At 44.2% G+C, this 19,782-nt stretch overlaps 3 protein-coding genes across 3 annotated transcripts; 2 read left to right on the forward strand and 1 right to left on the reverse strand.

Annotated features, from left to right (window-relative positions):
• The first annotated feature begins 3,616 nt into the window (after window positions 1-3,616).
• scg2a (secretogranin II a) lies at window positions 3,617-7,406 on the forward strand. The gene is made up of 2 exons (XM_076735695.1): window positions 3,617-3,724; window positions 5,087-7,406. Exon 2 carries the CDS (start codon window positions 5,095-5,097, stop codon window positions 7,024-7,026), a length of 1,932 nt encoding a protein of 643 aa, XP_076591810.1. The 5' UTR covers window positions 3,617-3,724; window positions 5,087-5,094; the 3' UTR covers window positions 7,027-7,406.
• Window positions 7,407-7,807: 401 nt separating this feature from the next.
• On the reverse strand, window positions 7,808-10,899 carry ap1s3a (adaptor related protein complex 1 subunit sigma 3a). The gene is made up of 5 exons (XM_076735540.1): window positions 10,786-10,899; window positions 9,641-9,819; window positions 8,814-8,922; window positions 7,929-8,066; window positions 7,808-7,843 (listed from the first exon to the last, which is right to left on the reverse strand). Exons 1-5 carry the CDS (start codon window positions 10,786-10,788, stop codon window positions 7,808-7,810), a joined length of 465 nt encoding a protein of 154 aa, XP_076591655.1. The 5' UTR covers window positions 10,789-10,899.
• An 814-nt stretch (window positions 10,900-11,713) lies between these two features.
• dhrs12la (dehydrogenase/reductase 12-like a) lies at window positions 11,714-19,770 on the forward strand. The gene is made up of 10 exons (XM_076735736.1): window positions 11,714-11,834; window positions 13,824-13,957; window positions 15,313-15,395; window positions 15,494-15,589; window positions 15,679-15,760; window positions 15,850-15,911; window positions 16,523-16,627; window positions 17,301-17,391; window positions 17,505-17,642; window positions 18,817-19,770. Exons 1-10 carry the CDS (start codon window positions 11,779-11,781, stop codon window positions 18,930-18,932), a joined length of 963 nt encoding a protein of 320 aa, XP_076591851.1. The 5' UTR covers window positions 11,714-11,778; the 3' UTR covers window positions 18,933-19,770.
• Window positions 19,771-19,782: the final 12 nt, after the last annotated feature.

Raw genomic sequence — 19,782 nt, forward strand, 5'->3', positions numbered from 1 at the left:
CCCTGCAGTCGTGTAAGCCTCGTAGACAGATGTGCGGGCTGGAAGCATGCAGTTTTCAGAGCTGAATGATTTCATTGTTTCCGTAATTTCAGGGAAAGGTGACAAATATGATGGAGGACATTGTCTATATCTGCCCCGGCGTGCTATAAATGCCTTGGAGAGCCACAATCTGGTGCCGCGTCTCACATTTCACAAAGGAGCAGAAATGGATGCATCACACCTATTCCCAGACACACACACACACACACACACACATAATCGACCAGAGAGGAGAGGCTGACGTCAAACCCTGTAGACCCATTCACAACGTCTCCCTCCATCGCTCTCTCTACATTGTGCCTGCCAAGCTTCTGACAACCTGAGTTAAGGAGCAGAATTATTGGCTGTCAGGCTCAGTGGTAATGAATGGAGAGCAGCCGGTCAGTCGCCAGGGGACAAACACACAGGAAGAAAAGGTAAAGAGCACAGAGAAGATGACGCTCTTGACAATGCGAGGTGAGTGTTTGTGTGTAAAGGGAACTTATCGTTACATATTTCCACAGTAAGCACGATGACTCACTAAAAGGACTTGTTCATTCAAAAGCACCTTCATTGTTTTAAAGGTCTTGGAAACATATTTTCTCAATCAGCTTCTCGCTGTGAGCAATGGCCCCTTCATGCACACTCATCTTTTTTGGTTGCTTATAACAAGAGGCTTCTGTAGTTATTCTTTTTCCTGAGCTCTTCTCTCTGCTTTAAAGTGGGTGGGGCCTGGTTGAAAAAGGGTGATGTCACTCACTTCTTTGCACTGATCAGGGTTTAGCACCACGTGTAATAGAATGTGATCAGTGCTGCCAGGCTGCTGTCAATCATACCTGATCAAACCACACCCAGACAGTCCCAGTGAAGCAGATGACTTTCTCAACGTTAGACTCTTATTTTGTCCTAAATACTTGGTGTTAGAGAGAAATAATGAGAGAAAAACTGAAAGTCAAAGACAGGCAGATCTGCTTTTTACCTGACATACCAGACTTAAAAAAAGCTTAGCAAATTACCAAATATAGGCAATTTCTTGTAGATGATGGCATTATGTCCCAATTTACTGATGCTTTGGACTATTAGACCATGTCATTACCTGCACTACCCATAACCCTAAAGAATGGCACGGTGTGTGTCACACTTCCCACAAAGCAAATCCCAATTTATGGTTGTCTTAGCAATTTACATCCATATCAGTTTTTGGAACTTCTTGCCCCTTTGGCTTAAAACTTGAGCATTATAGATCCACTTACTTCCACTTATAGATCCACTTCTTGGGGCTTCATCAGCAGATTGAGTTTATAATATTGATCACATGCATTTTTTTATTTCTTATATTTTTGTATGTGTTTCTTTCTGCTGATGAAGATGAAGAGTATCATTGAACACCCAAGAGAAAGCTGAGTGTAACTTGAGTTTGGATTGTTTTGTCAGTTTCCAGACTCAAGAATGAACTTGCTTAAAACACTTGTTGATGTGATTGTGGTAAATAGTTTCTGTCTTCACTCAAGGTCACAGTAACTTGTAAAGTTTCATTATTTAGCACGGTCTTTCATGTTTCCAGTGAGGATTAACTCATATCAGTCTTTGTAAAAACAAAAAGACCCACCCAGTGTCTCACTGGCCTCTTTACATTCTGTATAATGAGACTGCAACCTGAGGTGAAAGTATATGAAGCACTTCCTCTGCTGAAAAAGTTTCAGATTCACCATCTTATGAAAAACCATTACACCACACAGCTGTGCGAAAAGGGGAAAACTACTAATTGCCTGTAAGAAACTTCTAATATGACCTGAGAAAAACCTTGTGTTTTTTTTTTTTTTTTTTTTTTTCAAGCATGCAGTGGAAGTGGGGGTGGAACTGAGCTGTAATTGGTTTCTGTTTACCAGTAATCCTGCCACAGACACGACCACAAGCAATTAGCCAGACAGCTCGGGCTTTATCAGTACAAAACTGGCACTCTGTGTGTATGTATGCGTATGTGTGTTAGTCATAAGCTGGAAAATGTAATTAGGCTGAGGCTGACGTGAGATTAAAATCAGCTCTTTTGTCCTGCTTTCTTTTGGTCTCCTGGTGCTGCAACGTCTGGTATGACAAAAGTAGATTTTATTCTAATGAAGGTTACTCTCCCAAAAACAGAGACCGGCGCACATATTTGATGCGCCTCAGTATGAATCCATATCTAGAAACTGTGAACGTGACAGGACTGAGCCTTTAAAGTTCCTTAATGAGTTTGAAAGGATGCTCTTGTATGAGTCATCACTCTGTTTCTCTCCACACTACAGACACAGCGGTTTTTAAAGCACCAGAAAATGATTCCTTTGGTTTGTCATATGTCAGAACCTTTTCCGGTGCCATAAAGAACATTTTACAAAACGTTCCATGTTGTTCTAAGTGCTCCAAGCCAGAAATAAGCACAGATATTTTACCAGCTCATTGATGTCTTCATCCAGATTTAACTGTATTTCAGTAGTTCTGACTGTTTATGAGCACAATGACGAACCTAAATATGTTGAAGAAGCTTCCCTTTTCCGACTGCAGCTGTGACAAAGCTGGAAACAAGATAGCTGCACTGAATATCAGACAAGCAGGTCAGTGGAGGATAGCCTGAGCTCACATCAAACACAGCAGCGAGAGGATTTATGAATGAAACTGCGCGCCGCGCGCGCACGCACACGAACACACACACACACACACACACACACACACACACACACACACACACACACACACACACACACACACTGATCCATACTAGACACGATCTGACAGGCAGCCAAAAATAGAGACCACAGTGCGCGCTGGCTGACAACGAAAGTGCTCTCTCTCTCTCTCTCTCTCTCTCTCTCTCTCGCACACACACACACACACACCACGCACACACGCACGCACGCACGCACGCACACGCACACGCACACACTCCCCTCTGCAGTCCCTCTGTCACCCCGCCCGTCTCGGCTTTTGGCGGAGTCCGTATGTGAGTCATCGGTGGACATTAACTGTCTCTGTCCCTCAGTGCCGCAGCAGAGACACAGCAGCAGGCCATGACGTTAGCCATCCAACAGCCACTACTACACTGTATCAGCATAACCTCAGACAGCGAGGAAACAAAATGAGTCACAAAATCATTTATTTATCAGTCTTTATCAGTCTTTTAACACCACTGACTTCGAAACTAAGCGCAGATGAATACCATTAAAAAGTGTATGAATGAGTTGAAGCAGCTTTTTTCACCTCTCTCATGCACGTGACGACTCCGTCACAATGCACAAGTCTATTTTAAAAAAAAAACAAGCCCATAAATTCAGTGATAGATCATGTTATTGCTCACAGCAGAGACAGAGCAGCCTTGTCAGGCCTTCAGTCAGTCACTGGTCCTAAATATAGCCCCGTTATGAATGGATTTATTTCACCAAAGCTGCGACAGAAGCCGCTAAAACGCACCGGGCGGAAGCTGGCTTTATGTTCAAAGAGAGAAACAGCTTTTGTTCGGCTGACTCAAGAGAACTGCGCGCGTGAGCGTGTGCGTGCGTGGCTTGTAGCTGTGCGCGCGCCTGCGTTGCGTATCTCCTCGCTCTCTGACGCACGAGTCAGGTGGTTCCTCTAATAGCAAGAGGAGCTGTCCGCGGTGCTGAACCAGACTCACACCGCGAGGCAGAGAGATGCGCAGTTCACTCACGACCCTCCGCACAAACTAAGAACAAAGGTAAGACTGGCTTGTTGTTACCTGCACACACATTCCACCTGCCCGGACATGTTTCCTAGCACACGTCCAGTGAGAACAGTTTTTACTTCTTCCAGCCAGCCTCTGTTTCAGTTCTTTCGCCAACCTGATGCGCCGCCACAGATGTTGAGGCGAAGAGGTTGCGTGGTGTTGCCCGCAGTTTCTTTGTCCTCGTTTCGCTTCTGAACATTCAGACTTGCCTGCGCTCTGTTTCTCTTAAGTGCAACTGTTCTGTCAGGGTTTCACAAAATCTACACGATTAAGGAAAGTTGAGCAATTCAAATGAAGGCTGGAGACATGAGGATAAAGTGAACGTCCACATGACGGCAAATCATTGCATCGCCGCGTCTGTGCTGCTCTGCATTATTTCTGTTCTTTGCTTCGTGTTTCCCGCATCAAAAACAACAACTTAACATTCATTTTTTACGCATTTGCTTCAAATATTTTCCACCAAACAAACATGTTCGTGCACTTTGCACGCACGTTTCACAAAAGCCCGCAGGCAGGGTGTCATACGACTGGAGGGCTATGTGCTTCACAGAGCGTCGTTCGGCGTGAGCAACGGCTGGACAAACTGTAATCACTGGGTTTAAAGGTTTTCCGCCGTTAAACGGGAGGTTCAGCGGGAACATCAGCCTTACAGGGTTACCTTGACAACGGGGCAGTGACTCACGGAGAGCAGCAATTTGACGACTAATGAGATCTGCACGGGAGCTGCGTGCCGCTGCTGGCAAACAGGCGGCAGGACTCCAGCGTGATCCGAAAATACAGCAACAGGCAGGGAGAAACTAACACTCTGGATCTGTTTTCCACCGATGACCCCGCAATAGACCTTCACTTTTATTATTATCATCGTCGTTGTTGCTGCTAAATACATGTTTTTCTGCTGGTGCATCATTTTAGCTTTAATGCAAAGTATAGGAGCTACAAGACCTGAGCAATTAAAAGAAGAATTAAAAATATTAGTACAATTTAAACCATGTAAAAAGCAAAACAAATAAAGCTAAGTCTAAATAAAGTCATTTTTTACCAGAGGTGAGTATGTTTTTGTTAAACTGGATTTTGTCAAGCAGACATTTAGTACAAATATTGTTCAGATGAACTGAGGTGTTTGACCTGGTTTACACCGGAGCAGAAGTCATGGATCAGATTTTAAACCAGACCTCCTGCCTTTAAATCATTACAGATGCCTCTGCGGTCTGTGATCTTCTCAGACCGGACATTTAAAGTGATGATAAGAGCAAAAGACATTTAAGAAATGCCAGAGTGGAAACCGTTGCGAACCTGTTAGCTTAATGTGCAAAGGTCAGTGTTGACATGTGCCTCCTTATCTTTCCTCTGCAGGCGTCGCCATGCCGTCACTTCCCAAGACCTTCACCACAGGCAGACCTTTCAGTTTTGCCAACCTCCTCTTAATCGTCCTCTTCCTCAGTTCCTCTGGCATTCACGCAGCTTCTCTCAGAGAGCACAGACTGCGAGGAAGCGAATCAGACTCCCAGAGAGGAAACGTCCACCAGGCTCCTAATGCTGACATGCTCAAAGCTTTGGACTACATAGAGAGCCTCCGACAAAGAACCAGCACGGACTCCCAGCAGCATGCCCCTCTCGCTGCAGGCTATGATGCCAGCCACATGGATGATGTAGAGAGGCTGCGTGCCATGCTGAGACTGGCTTCCAACCCTATGCAGAGCAAAGATGAGGAGGAGGAAGAGGAGGAGGAGGGGAGGGAGGATAAGAGCGAAGAGCTGCTCCAGGCTGTGCTCAGCACCCTCCAGCAGACAGAAAAGGCCTCCAAGCCAGCCTCACCTCACCCCGGCATCGAAGGCGCCGGCCTAAACGATGGCATGTACCCCAGTGTGCAGCAGAAGCAGCACAGCATCAGGCCTCACAAGAAGCTGCCGCTAATGTTCGAGGATGAGGAAGAGGGTGAGGGCGATGAGGAAGAGGATGAGGATAGGCCAGATCTGGAGCACGAGAGCCCCTTCAAACGCACCAACGAGAACGTGGAGGAGAAGTATACGCCTCAGAACCTGGCAACCCTGCAGTCTGTGTTTGACGAACTGGACAAGCTGACGAGTGGGAAGACCATGCATAAACGGCAAGATGAGGAGGATGACATGGAGGAGGACGACGAGGAAGAAGATGATGATATGTTTAATGTGAGGAATGTGGCATATGATGGCGTGGGCGGGGATCTCTCAGACTGGGGTCCGCTACAAGAACAAGAAGAGGAAGAGGAGGAGGAGGAGGAGGAGGAGGAGAGGGACAACAAACACGAGGCTGACCGAGGGCTTGATTATGTCGATGATAATGATGAAGAAGCTGATGAGGACGATGAAGAAGAAGATGATGAAAGCTACCCGGTTAAGAGGTCAAACGATCCTGATGATGTTGCGAACCTGGTGGACTATTACCTTCTGAAAGTGCTGGAGAAAACAGAAGAAGAAGAGCAGAAACGGGAGATAGAGGAAGAGGAGAAAGAGAGGGCTGAGAGGAGAGTGGCTCAGACACAGTACAGGGATAACATAGATCCACGGGCCATCTACCAGCTCATTCAGATCTCCCAAAAATACCAGATCCCACCTGAAGACCTGGTGGACATGCTGAGAACCGGAGAAACGCCGAATCAAGACAAGACGAGAAAGAGCAACGAATTAGCCAGAGCACAAAACAGGCTCTCTCAGATATCCTCAAAGAAAACACACAACATTCCCGAAGTGAAGTTCTACAGCAGACGCTTTCCTGACAGACAAAAGACCCCAGAAGAGCTGAGGACGGAAGAGATACTAAACATCCTGGGGATAGGGGGCGGTGAGGATCGAGCTCCCGTCAGGAAGCAGAAGCAGTACAAAAGCTCGCTGTCACGACTTCACACTCAGTCTCCGGGGCGTTCGGGGGAATCCGCACCCACGCAACGGCGCCTTCCCAGCTCATTAAAGGACGACTATGACGACACCATGGACGAGGATGAACTGGCAGCCTATTTAGCAGCTCAGATGCTGGCGCGGTATCCGAAGCCCGTGTACAGCAACAACAAGAAGGTGAGCCAAAAGCGGGACGAAGTTGGACAGAGCGTGACGGGCTCTTTCGAACAGGCGATTCAGGATTATTTTGATCAAATGGACTCAGACAAAAGCCCAGATGAAAAGAGACAGTCTGAGGATGATGAGAGGGGCGATGACACACAGATGCAAGGCTTCGATAATGAGGCGGTGATGAAACTGCTGAGCTACCTGAACCCAGAAACTGAAGAGAGTGATGCCAAAACTGCCCATGGAAAATAAATAAGGCTGTAGATTCATATACATATATATATGTATATAGAAATTGTTTTGGTGGAGGGGGAGGGTAAAGATAAAGTATTTTGAAGAAAAAAACATGCAGTCAACTTTAGTTATTCTGTAGGTTTACAAAAGTTCTTATTTATTAGCAGAAATATGAGTGTTCTGACATTCATTTGATGCTTTTTTTTTAACATGAGTTCATTGCTCAACCACACTTAACAACCTACATGTGACTCACCAGCCTTGCATTTCAACACACACAACCAAAATCAGTGTTGGATCCCCTCGATTCACTTGTGTTTTTTTGGTAATTCTTTCTTAAATGTGGTCATATGTGACATACCTGAGGTTAATAAAGCATTGACTTTATTTTTTCCTTACCGAGTCGTGTTTCTTCATTTACTCACCAACACACAGTGCATCAGTCGAAATGTAAATATGTCTTGATTTACATGGATTACTATTGAGATTCCAAAAACATTTTCAAATATGAAAAAATATATTCACATAAACTGGGGAAGAGACTCTTTTCAGTCATATCTCCCACCATAAAACCCTGAGATTTATAAATATGAGGCTTAAAAGGCACTTACAGATTCAAAAATAATTATAATTCTTCAAACTTCAGAGGAAACCAGAAGAATCATGAGGTTTGTGGTTATTTTATGACGACGGCATTGTGGCAAATGAGTCATTATTAGCCACTAAATAAAAACAGTGCTGAACAATAAACCTTTTCCTTCAAGTCTTGAAATGTGAAACACCTTCGTCTGCTCTTGGCTCAGTAGGCAGGCTTGTTCATATATTCCTCCATTGTCTGTGATAAGAGCAGAGATACAAAAACACATTTTATCACGAGTAGTAAGAAAAGCCTACGTCCACTGAAATGTGTCTCAAAGCACCTCTTGCAATGTGTCAGCCTCCTCCACAGATGCCCCCACAGCAAACTTGGACGTTTCTTGAACTTCTCCTCCCATCAGGAATTCGTCCAGAATGAAGTAAGCCTTCTCAAAGTTGAAAATGATGTCCAACTCACACACCTGAAACACAGTAACACACCATCCATTAGACTGGAGATAAATTACACTTCATTGATCAGTGGTATTGAGGGTAATTTCACCCATGACAGAAGATGGCAAATGTTTTTGCTTTACTACAATGGATGACCAGGCTCGAGTTGAATGTTATAAAGAATATAGAAATGGCAAGTTGATGGAACAAATCAAGCAAAGAAGGTCTTTAAGATCATCAAACTGGTTTTCATATCTCCCCTTTTTCTATCTGCTCCTTCCACAATTTCCAGTTTGACAGAGTTCTTGTAAACAGGAAGGTGTGGCTGTCTCCTCGTTCTGGAAATCAAAACAAGCTGGGTGGACCTGAGGTGGTTTTGGTGCAAAGGTTCCTTATGGACACCAGGGGGAGTCAGACTCATAAAGAGCACACTGGCATACTGTGTGTGCAGAGTCTGGGAGAAAGAAAAAGGATTGTGAGCTCCTGCAGTGTAGTGAACATAACACAGGAGTCACAGTAGTTCACCCTGTGTAACCTTTGACCTGTACATTATTGTGTTAAGCACTGAAGTGTGCTTCCATCTTTGTGGCAGCAGTTTGGGTCAGACCCTTCCTTGTTCCAACACGACAGTGTCCCAGTCCACCGAGAAATCCTCTTCCCAGTTTGGTGTGGACAAATCAAGCACCTTGTGTGGTGGGTGCAGGGACAACTCAAGGGCACAGAAGACTTTTAGAGTCTCTTAACAGGCAGTGAAATCAGCTTGAGCCATGACTCACATTGACGAAGTATTTGTCCAACAACTCGACATATCTGTGCAGCACTTCAAGGGTCAGCAGCTCATTATCCTCTTCGTCTGTCCCAGCACAGAAATACAAACTGGCATACCTGCATTTGAAAAGGACAAAGCTCAAATGATACGACAATGGTTGCCTCAATGTTGTAAAGAGAGCTTGTATGACTGGCTTTATGGAGGTGCTCAGATTCAACTTATTTCAAAGAGAATAAGCATATGAACATTTCTATGTAATGACACATGTTTTAGAATTTATTTGTGCCCTAATCTCATGCTGAAGGGTTGGAAAAGTGGAAAGTGGAGTTTCCTGCATATGCGAACATAGACATCCAAGACTAAGGCAAGTTTAACTAAGCTTAACTGTAAAAGCTTCATAAAGGTACTGTGCGGTGGACTTATCTTATCATGAGTTGTAATTGCAGTGCATCACATTATACTGCGGAGTGTTCCTGTTATTCCGTCCACTCCCAGTAACTTTTATTACAAGCTTGTTACTGTGATGGAGGGAGATGAAAAACCATGAGAGGATAAGCACTGTGTTGTTATCATGGTCCCATCAGTGATCTAGGTCACGCTCTGCGTTAACTGCCCCTTTACAGGTCCACGTCTTTCTAACCCATTTCTAGTCTGGGTGTGTCTGTTATCTGTGTGTATTTTGAAGCATTCGCAAAGAGGACACACAAGTTAAGCATTAAGCATAAACAGTCGTAGGTGGCTTCTGCTCCACAGACAGGTCTGTGCCTGCCAGGGAAGAACAATATCTCGTACTCGTAACACAAATAAAAAAGCAGCTGTGTCTCTTGTCACCACCTCTTGTAAACGATCTTCAGGTCTCTCCATTGGAGGAAGTTGCAGGAACGCGGCGAACGGCCCAACACTAACATAGTCATGTCCCGGATCACCTTCCTCTTCTCCCGCTCGGTTACCGGCGTGAACCATTTCTGCAACCGCAGCTTCCCCTGCCGGCTGAAGAGCAACAGGAAGCGTATCTGGAGAGGGCAGAAGGTGGGAAGAAAGAGAGAGACCACTGACTTCTGAAAAGTCGAGGACTTTTTGTCTTGCAATGTTAAGGACAGCTGCAGAAAGGGTGTGACATGACCAAACAGGAGGTGGATGTTAAAGACATACTGTATAACTAAAGGGTGGTCAGTGTGCAGCTTGTCAACAGAGCAAACCAAACACAGACGTACAATGAAGCAATCACACACTCACTTAGACACATGCATGTGCAAACACAAACACACACCCACCCACACATACACACACACACACACACACACACACACACACACACACATACACATACAATTTCTATCCCACCTGCAGTCAGAGCTGCCTGCAACCACACAGCAATCAGATTTCCCAACTAGAAATGTGCATAAAGATCACCTGGGAAACACACCACATCTATGACCACATTGAGTGCAATAAGACAGTAAATACAATGTGTGTGTTGTGCAAGGGCAATTAATGAGAGCCCTTTGCCCTGCGGTGCCTCTGTAAGCGGCACTGCTTCTGCCTGCGACAAGACAAAGCATTGAGCATTGGATTGGAGTGTAACTTAAACGGAGCTGTCTGCTGGACAGAGATGGAGAATGAATTGGGGTCAAATACCTATTATTTTGTGTGTAATTGCAGATGTAGAAGCATCTTAATTGATTTACTTAAAACATAACAAGCGCATGCAGACTTCTGCAAGCGCCGAGTGCATTTTATAAGACAATGTGACAAATCTGACAAACGTTTCTCTTTATTTCATGCGTGTTACGCCAATAATGTCAGGATGAATACAATCGTCAGTACAGTATCAATCACATGACCTTTGATCGAGGAGGTACCAAACTGACTTATAGAAAGAAGTTTCAGGACACATAGCAGCTGACTTGAGTGTTTAATAGTCTTTTATAGTCAGCGGGTGCGTGGATAAAGCTTTAGCAACAAGCTCGGACACTCACCATTTTGCCACTTCAGTCTGAGAAAAGTCACCTAAGTTCAAGTCCTCCAGGCTGATAATAAATCCTATCCCAGAGTCTAGTAGATCTCGTGCGCTTTCAGATGCGCCGACATTGTTGATCCTCCCAGAAATCAGCGCGCTCACCTTCTCCAGTCAGACACGCGCCCCGCTGCGCTCCAGCGGCTGATTGGCTGCCGAGGAGGCACCGGGTGAAGCTGTTTGACAGGTGAAGTAGTACCGTGCAGCCGGGGAGGAGACAGTATGACGGTCCCATGTGCAGTACTATCTAGGCTGCACGAATATATGTTTAGTCAGTTACTGTATTTTGGCATAAACCACATGAATGTATGTGATAATACTCGACCGAGCGCAGTTCAAAACCCACACAATAAGGCTGACTAAGTTGGTTTGTAATGGCTCAAAGTCCATAAAGCAAGTTGGTAAAGATTTTGAGCCACTGAGTCAAAATGATAAAATAAAAGGCCACATGTTTCAGTTAGTGTAGGAGCAACGGAAACTAACTAGCTATAATATAGGCGCTGCAGCTAACTTTTTTTGTGTGTGTGTGTACCTGGTGGTTGTGCTTCATTACACCTGTCTCTGTCAGGTAGGTTTTATTGAAGATGTCATTTCCTATTGCAGTTCATTACAGGAGACGAGCCATTTATTTTTATGGAAGATGTCAGTTTTAACACCAAACATAATAAACTCTTAAGAAAGTGGACATGGAGTAGGAATAATTATCAAGGAATATCACAACGTGTAAATTCACGTTGATGAGCCAACCACGCCCACAGGACCACACACTGGACATTATTTGTTTGTGTTTGTCTACAGGTTAAATCACAGTCAGGGGAACTAAAGCATCCTTGCTTCCTGCCGCTGGGTGGCCGCTGGAGTTGTCGCCCACTGTTGAGCTACACGTGGTTTGTGTCCCGGGTAAAAGCGGAGGAGAGAGCTCAGCGCAGCGAGAAGCTTCCAGAGCAGCAGCAGCATGTCTCTGTACCGCAACTCCGCCTGGTTCCTGAAGGGAGTGACCGAGTTCACCAGGTAGGACACCTTTATCTGTCCCCGTCCCCCCATGCTGCTCAGACATCACTGCTGTTGAAGTAGCTGCAGCGAGTCTGTGACCTACTGCTGCGCCCTGTGTGAGCATCCACCTGAGTGTGTGTGTGTGTGTGTGTGTGTGTGTGTGTGTGTGTGTGTGTGTGGAGGAACGATCAAGTTATTATTTCAGATCAGTACACTGTAAATTTAGCTGGAAGGAATAATGATTTCAGTATAATTTAAGAAACTCCTCCTGGTAGAAAATGAGAAGTTGGAATAATTCATGTGCTGTTTGCTCATAATATTGCCTAAAGCGTTGGACTGAATATAATATTATTGTTTGTTTTTATTCTAAACAGTAGCTACTGTGTAGTGTAGCTACTTTGAATAACTGTGATCAACTCTTGCAGGCACCATTCTAACACCACTTTATGTAGTGTGACATTTATATGACTGTCTGATTTGAAGAGTTGCCAATATAGGCCTCAAATATTCATTTAAAATAGTTTGCTTCTTGAGAAAGAAATACCTATGTGTGGTATATGTCTCTGTATTACTTTTGATTTCTAAATTGAGAGTCTGTTAATTTGAAATTAAAATGTATATATAATTAGTCGAGCAACAGAAATTGAATTGGCAGCTGTTCTGGTAATTGATCAATTGTGTGAGATATTTTTCAATCAGCATGACAAATATTCCAACTTCAAATGTGAGGATTTGCTGTGTTGGTGTGTATTGTATTATTGGAAACTGAATATCTTTGGGCTTTGGACTGTTGGTGTAACAGAACAAGACACTGGTCTACCTCACTGTGACCGCTGGGAAGCTGTGTGTCATTATTCTCTATTTTTCTGACCTTAAAAACACCAAATGAAGTTAAGAAATGAATCTCCAGATTAATCTAGAATGAAACTTATTCTTAATGGCAGCCGTAATTTGAAACAGTATCACACTGAAATGTATAGATTATACAGTATGATGTTGTGTGAGGTCCAGGCTTATATAGGGCCTGGATCTTCGACAGGGATACGATGAAAAACATCATGTTTGGCTGAAACTGCAGCTGATGTTTGTGTCTGCTGGTGGTTGATGATCAATGACTGGAGGTTTTAATTTCAGATCTTTTTATTACCACTTCATCACGGAACAGAACAGAACTGCAACACATCTTTGAATATCATTGATTTAAGAATTGAGCAAAGTTTGGAGTGACTCAGCAGGAGCCATATAAGACCATAAGTCAGTTGTTCCACCACAACCAAATGCGTTATCGGTTTTATCTGATCAATCGCAGCCCTAAGGCGCCTTTTCTCATCAGTATACAGCAAGTCAAGTAGTCTGAAGAGGTGCTTTTGTGATTGTTTCCCTTCTCCCCTTTGTTCTGTGTTATCTTTTCTCCCGGAGAGCTGCCCGGCAACCCGCTCTGACCCTGCACTAATAGCTCTCTGCATGACACCATCGAACAGAGCGAGCATTTAGCCTCAGTATTGCCCCCCTTTATCCCCCTCCAGCCGCCCTCAACAATGGCATCCAGGACAATGGGGGGAATTGAAGTCCTTGGTGCCCCACAAGCTCACGCACACACACACAAGCACACACACCGATCCCGTTGTCATCATCAGTAGTCTCAGCCCAAACCCCGTCTCATCAGAGATGATGCCAGGCACACTCTCGTCTTCATTGTATCTATACAGTAAAGCTGTGAAGAGATGTACAGTGACCAGACTGACCACAAAGACTGACTTTCTGACCTGAGCACACACACACGCAGTACACACACTTTCTCTCTCAGGCTTGCTTTTATTTCATTGCTGTTGCACTGCCCTGGGTCTACTTCACTTTGACCCCTTTGATCTCAATACATAGTCTAATCCTAACATCACTCAGCTGAGCCCTGAGGCTCAGATATACAGTGGATGCTTTATATTAAAGTTGTGCAGATGAACAGGTTGCTGACGTGAACGTAATGCTGGAAATGTTCCTGTCCTGCAGGAATGCGTTCCTGTCAGCCTCCAAGAGGTTTGTGGAGAAGGACCTGGAGGTGTCTGTCGCTGGACGCACCTTCATGATAACAGGAGCCAACAGTGGCATTGGGAAAGCCACTGCCATGGCCATCGCTAAGAAAGGTACCAGTCCTGCTGTCTGTTTGACTGCTAATGTATAAAGACAAAGACAATGCATTTATTATACTGATGCAGTGCAAAAATGATTCTTAACACTCCTATTATTAGGAGGGTAACTGTAGTAGTGGTAATGGATAGTCAGTCCAGTGGTGTGATGGTGTCGGGTTGCATGAAAATAAAAAGGTAAATGAATGAGAATGAAATTGGAGCAAAGCATAAATGTAACAGAACGTTGATTTCACATGTTTTCTGGCTCATACACACATTTCTCTAACCTGACGCATCAGATGGATTCTCGCGTCACGTGATCTCGTGTGATTTCGTGTGCTCTTGTGAATCCAGCTGCCTTGCAAGATAAATGTTTCTCACTGAATACCAGAAATGAAGGTTGTCACAGCTCAGGCAGCTATGAGTCCGTGTGTCTCTATTGCTTTATGCCCAGCTTCCTCACAGTGGAGGTGGAGGAAGTATTCAGACACTTTACTTGAGTAAAAGTACTAATACCACACTGTGAAATACTCCACAATTAAAAGTCCCATATTCAAAACTTCAAAAAACGTATTTAAGTGTGGTCCTCAAAATGTATTTAAAGTAGGAAAAGCAAAAGTATTCATTGTACAGTAAAGTGGTTTTATTGTTATATCTGATAATATTGCTGCTGCACAAATGTGCATGTTGTATTTTACTGCTGTAGATGTTTAAGGTTGAGCTCATTTTGACTACTTTGTATCCTGTTGGGTAGTTTAGTCTGCAGCAATGCATCATATTCTAGAAGATCACCATGTGTTTGTAGAGTTGCTGTCCTGTGAGAAGCATGTATCTTTAAAAAGCCAACTTTTCATGAGCCCAGAAAAACAGCCTGTTTTCAGCTTTGTGACAAGGTATGTTCCAGTTAATAAGATGCTTCTTAAATAGCCTCTTTATTTCAAGACATGGGAGAGTTTTCTCAAACTATAAGAAAAATTCAAATTCAGAATCACTACATTTGGAGATACATGGTTATCACCACACAGGGAAATTGAAATCTAAAAAGTAACTAAAGCTGTCAGACAAATGAGTGAAATAAAAAGCACAGTATTTACCTCTGAGATGAAGTTGTATATGGGCATACTCCTAGAATTTGTACATAAGTGCAGTATTTGAGTAAATGTAATTACTTACATTAAAGCATTGCCTTACAAATACCAATCATCAAGGCCTGAACGTCACATATGAGACTTTAAAATCTTGCACAGTATTTCTCTCACCCTGGAGCTCAGTGTGTGCATCAGGAGGAGGAGGATGGCAAACACCTCAATCTTGTCTTTCATGACTTTTCCTCGGCTGGTCAGAAACTGTTTGTTCCATCTTTGTCGCAGGTGGAACGATCCACATGGTGTGCAGGAACAAGGACAAGGCCGAGGAGGCGAGGGCTGATATTGTCAAGGAGTCGGGAAATAAAGTACAGTATAACTCACTTCTCATCAGACGTTGTCAAAAGCACGGCACAGGCCGGTTCCCCAGACGTGATGTCGTTCATTATTCTAACTGTCATCACAGGAGGTGTACGTCCACATCCTGGACCTGTCAGAGACCAAGAAGGTGTGGGAGTTTGCTGAGGCCTTCAAGAGAAAGTACAAGGCCCTCAATGTGCTGGTGAGTTCACTCTCTCATTGTTGACTTGAGATTTTGTGTGAGAATCTAAGTCAGACGAACCATCATGTGATGTGTTGTAACCCGTGCAGATCAATAACGCAGGCGCCATCATGAGTCAGAGGGATGTGAACGCTGAGGGGCTTGAGAAGAGCTTTGCCACCAACGTTCTCGGTCAGTCAAGTGTCAGGGGTGAGGTGTGGAGGAAACGCTGATGGGAAGGAAAGAAGGGGATAATTCTGATTCTTTTTATTGTCCACCAGGGGTTTACATTCTCACCAAGAGCCTCATTCCCTTACTGGAGAAGAGCGCAGATCCCAGAGTGGTGAGTCCGGGACTTTGTTTCCCGCCGTCACAACAACCTGCTGCAGCACAGACCTTAGAGACTCCTTGTGTTCTGAACACTTCATAGATTTTATTGCTGCACAGGTCAATGTAATCCATCATTTTAATGAACATTTAATGGGTTTGGCCCGTGGCTATTTAACAGTTCATTGCTGCTCACACCACTGAGACATGTCCTCAGAAAACATCCTGAAAATGAGTAAAAATGAACCTTTCTGGCACAGAAGAAGTTTTTGCCTCATACTGTCACTTGCTGCAGAACAAATCTAATGTCTTTATCATTTCACTGTCAAAATTATTCTGTATTGACAGTCAGTGGTGGAAGAAGTACTCACCAACCTCTGTGTGGGTTATTTTACTTTGTAATGTTCTCATAAAAGATGCACATGAACATCTAAGCAGCATTTTAGTGGCTTAGATTTGAACATTTCTATCTTCACAGATTGGTAGTTTAATCTGTTATCATATTTTATCATAAGGTTTGTATGCAAAATCATCATCATGATATGACATTGGGTTTCACGTCGTGCCCATATGAACCCCAGCTCTTTCTTTTGCCCCTCACTCGTGTTTCCGTTCGTCTGTGTTCAGATCACAGTGTCATCAGGGGGAATGTTGGTGCAGAAGCTCAGAACAGGAAACCTGCAGTCTGAGAGAGGCCGCTATGACGGCACCATGGTCTACGCCCAGCACAAAGTAAGACGAGAGCTTGAAACCTGCTGATCCGTGACTGATGGACTGTCAGGCCTCACTGCCCTTAAGTGCACTGAGTTTATTAGGAAACAGACAAAACATATAAAATGCATTTTAATGTCAGGTTTATTATAGAAATATGGTAAATCTATGATACATGAACAAAATGCAGGGTCAATATTTGCATTTTTTTGTTGTTCATTGAGATCATTCATCAATCAGTACTGAAATATTTTATTTACCTTTAGTATAAATGAAGTATATTGTGTAGGCTTTTGATTATATTATAGCATAGTATATACTGACTGTAGAATTTAGTAGAACTACAATGAAATGGCATAAATGGTGTCACAATTTAGTCAAATTCCACAGAAATCAAATTATACTGCTAGAATCTTTAGGATGACATTGACAGATCCTGCAGATGGAAGTTTTGGTCCAAAATCATCACTGATGAGTCGCAGCCTTCAGCAGCTCGTGTCAGCTGAATCCTGTTTTCTATGATGAAGAGAGCTGTGATTCATCATGTGACACCTGAGCATGGATGACTCAAAGCCTGTGTCTGTTTCATGTGTTTTACCTGCTGACGGTTCAACCCTCCAGACACCGTACAGAACTCTCTAAGACCTGTGTGTGTGTGTGTGTGTGTGTGTGTGTGTGTGTGTGTGTGTTCCAGAGGCAGCAGGTGGTGATGACAGAGCAGCTGGCAAAGACTCACACTAGCATCCACTTCTCTGTCATGCATCCTGGCTGGGTTGACACTCCAGGTACCGCCCACTCTCACACCTGTGACTCCTTCTCTATAAAAAAAACCAATTGGCCCTGATTTCTTCCTGACACTTCTTCTCCTCCTCCTCTGTTTCTGTCTGTGCTGTCCCAGCGGTGGCCAATGCCATGCCAGACTTCCACAGCTCTATGAAGGACAGCCTGCGGACCCCGGAGCAGGGGGCCGACACCGTGGTCTGGCTGGCTGTGTCTGAGGCTGCAGCCAAAAACCCCAGTGGACATTTTTACCAGGGTATGTTACAAAACTAAAGCAATCTTTGGCATTTTCATTTACCTGCTCACCTGTTACAAAAAAATAAAAGCCTTGAGAAAACAAATAAGAATACAGTTTCAGTTCCCAAAAGATGGCAGTAAACAGAAGACAAAAGAAGAAAACACTAGTGGCTGAATTATGTGTTTGTCAGTGGTGAGCTGGCATGGTGTGTGTGTGTGTGTGTGTGTGTGTGTGTGTGTGTGTGTGAGAGAGAGAGAGAGAGAGAGAGACGGTTTGGCCTGTGTCCATTGCAGCTGGAGTGGACTGCTTTTGGTGCCAGATACTGCCAGAGAGTACAGTGGCTCTATGAGCACACACACACTCACAGATGCACTTTGGTGTACATGTACACACACACACACACACACACACACACACACACACACACACATGCACAAAGACCCTAGTGGCCTTGAAGAGGGAGGCTGTAGTCTAATATGAACAGACACAAACAGACAGCGTTTATTTTTATTGTGATATGAGCCAGTTCTGTCTGCTGTTTTCATTGGAGGCAGGTTGGTCCAGCTCACTGCTTTCTGTGGATTTATATAATACCAGTATGAAGTGACAGAGAAGTGACAAAGACGACATGCTTGAGGAACAAAAGACCTCCAGTCTGTTTGGATTTTATTGGCACACTCAGCCCTCATATCTGAGGTGTCTCCCCAGATACCAGTCAAGCTGTCAGTTTGGCTTTTCCCATCACTTTATGTCAACACTCAGTCAGCCAAAGTGCTGTAGGTGCACAAAGGCAATATCTAGTACTACGAGGTCACATTGGCAAATTTTGATTTTGGCGTTCACATGCAAGTTGGACAACTGGATCTGGACATGTACGAGAGACACATGTAAACTAAAAGAGTGTGCACACAGAGGGCTGTTCCCTCAGCACTGTCACACTGAACTACTGTCACTCCTGTGAGCTACAGCAGCTGGAAGCTCATTGTCTCATAATGATCAAGAGTTATTTCAGCAAAAACCGAAAGAAGCTAATCATTTTCATGGGTTAGTTCTGAAAGAGTTGATGTAGTAATAAGTAGTTTGTAGGCTCTAACCTGCAGAAACCCTGCTGTTTGAACTGCGTCAGTTTAAGAGTCGATAGGTTGCTGTTAAACCTACACACCTTCATGTTAACACCTGTGTTTGTGCACAGACCGAAAGATGGTGTCCACCCACCTGCCGCTGGCCTGGACCCACAGCTCTCCCCTGGAGGAGCAGAAGTTATTGTCTCTGCTGGAGGACTTGGCCAAGACGTTCCAGCCACACTGAGACAGCAGGAGGCGGTCACCAGCGCACCACCAACACTAACACCACCCGTTCGTACTGACCGAGGCTGGACTCAGCATTTCATCCTCACGATGATGTGATACACTCCAGCAGGGGGAGAAGATCAGGGTCCGTGTCATCCACAGCATTTGGAGTGTTTACGCTACCTGTGGCCACTGGCTCAAAATGGGACAGAATGAAGAAATACTGTGGGTTCTAAAGCCTTCAACGCCAGATTAAACTGAGCTGTAACTGAGCAAATGTTCTTTTTGTGAGCTCAACTTTATAAGGACTAAACATGTAATTGTACAAGAGTGATTGATAGTGATGCTGCTTTTAAATGAGCTTTCAAAGGATGTTACCCAGCTGATAGGGAGAGCGCCTTCATACACACACAGACACACACACAATCCAGTCTGTTAGTCTGACTTTATCAAAGTTGTCAATCAGATGGGAATCTGATGTGACCAAAGTCACTCACGCACCCTCATTATTAATTCACAACACCAGCTATGGGTTCAATCTCATACTGTCTTGATGCCTCACAAATGCAATGTGTGACGTGTATTTAATAGCCATGTCGGTAACTTGTGTATTCACTGTGTTGTCGTGCAGCTTCTGTACTGTGCAGGTTGAGCTCAGGCTGGAGATGAAGCGCTCTCTCTATTAGCCGTGTGCCTTAAATCCACCACACAGCAGCATCACTTGACATGTGTAATAAAACCTGTGTATTTATGACTAGTAATATCTGCCCAGCACCTTTAAAAAGGCCTTCACTGACTCTGACATTGGCTTGAGTTTATCTTGTAAATGCCTGCTTGAATAAAGAAAATGACTGAAAGCTTTGCGTCTC

Source organism: Chaetodon auriga, chromosome 7 (assembly GCF_051107435.1).
Source record: "Chaetodon auriga isolate fChaAug3 chromosome 7, fChaAug3.hap1, whole genome shotgun sequence".
Lineage (NCBI taxonomy): Eukaryota > Metazoa > Chordata > Actinopteri > Chaetodontiformes > Chaetodontidae > Chaetodon > Chaetodon auriga.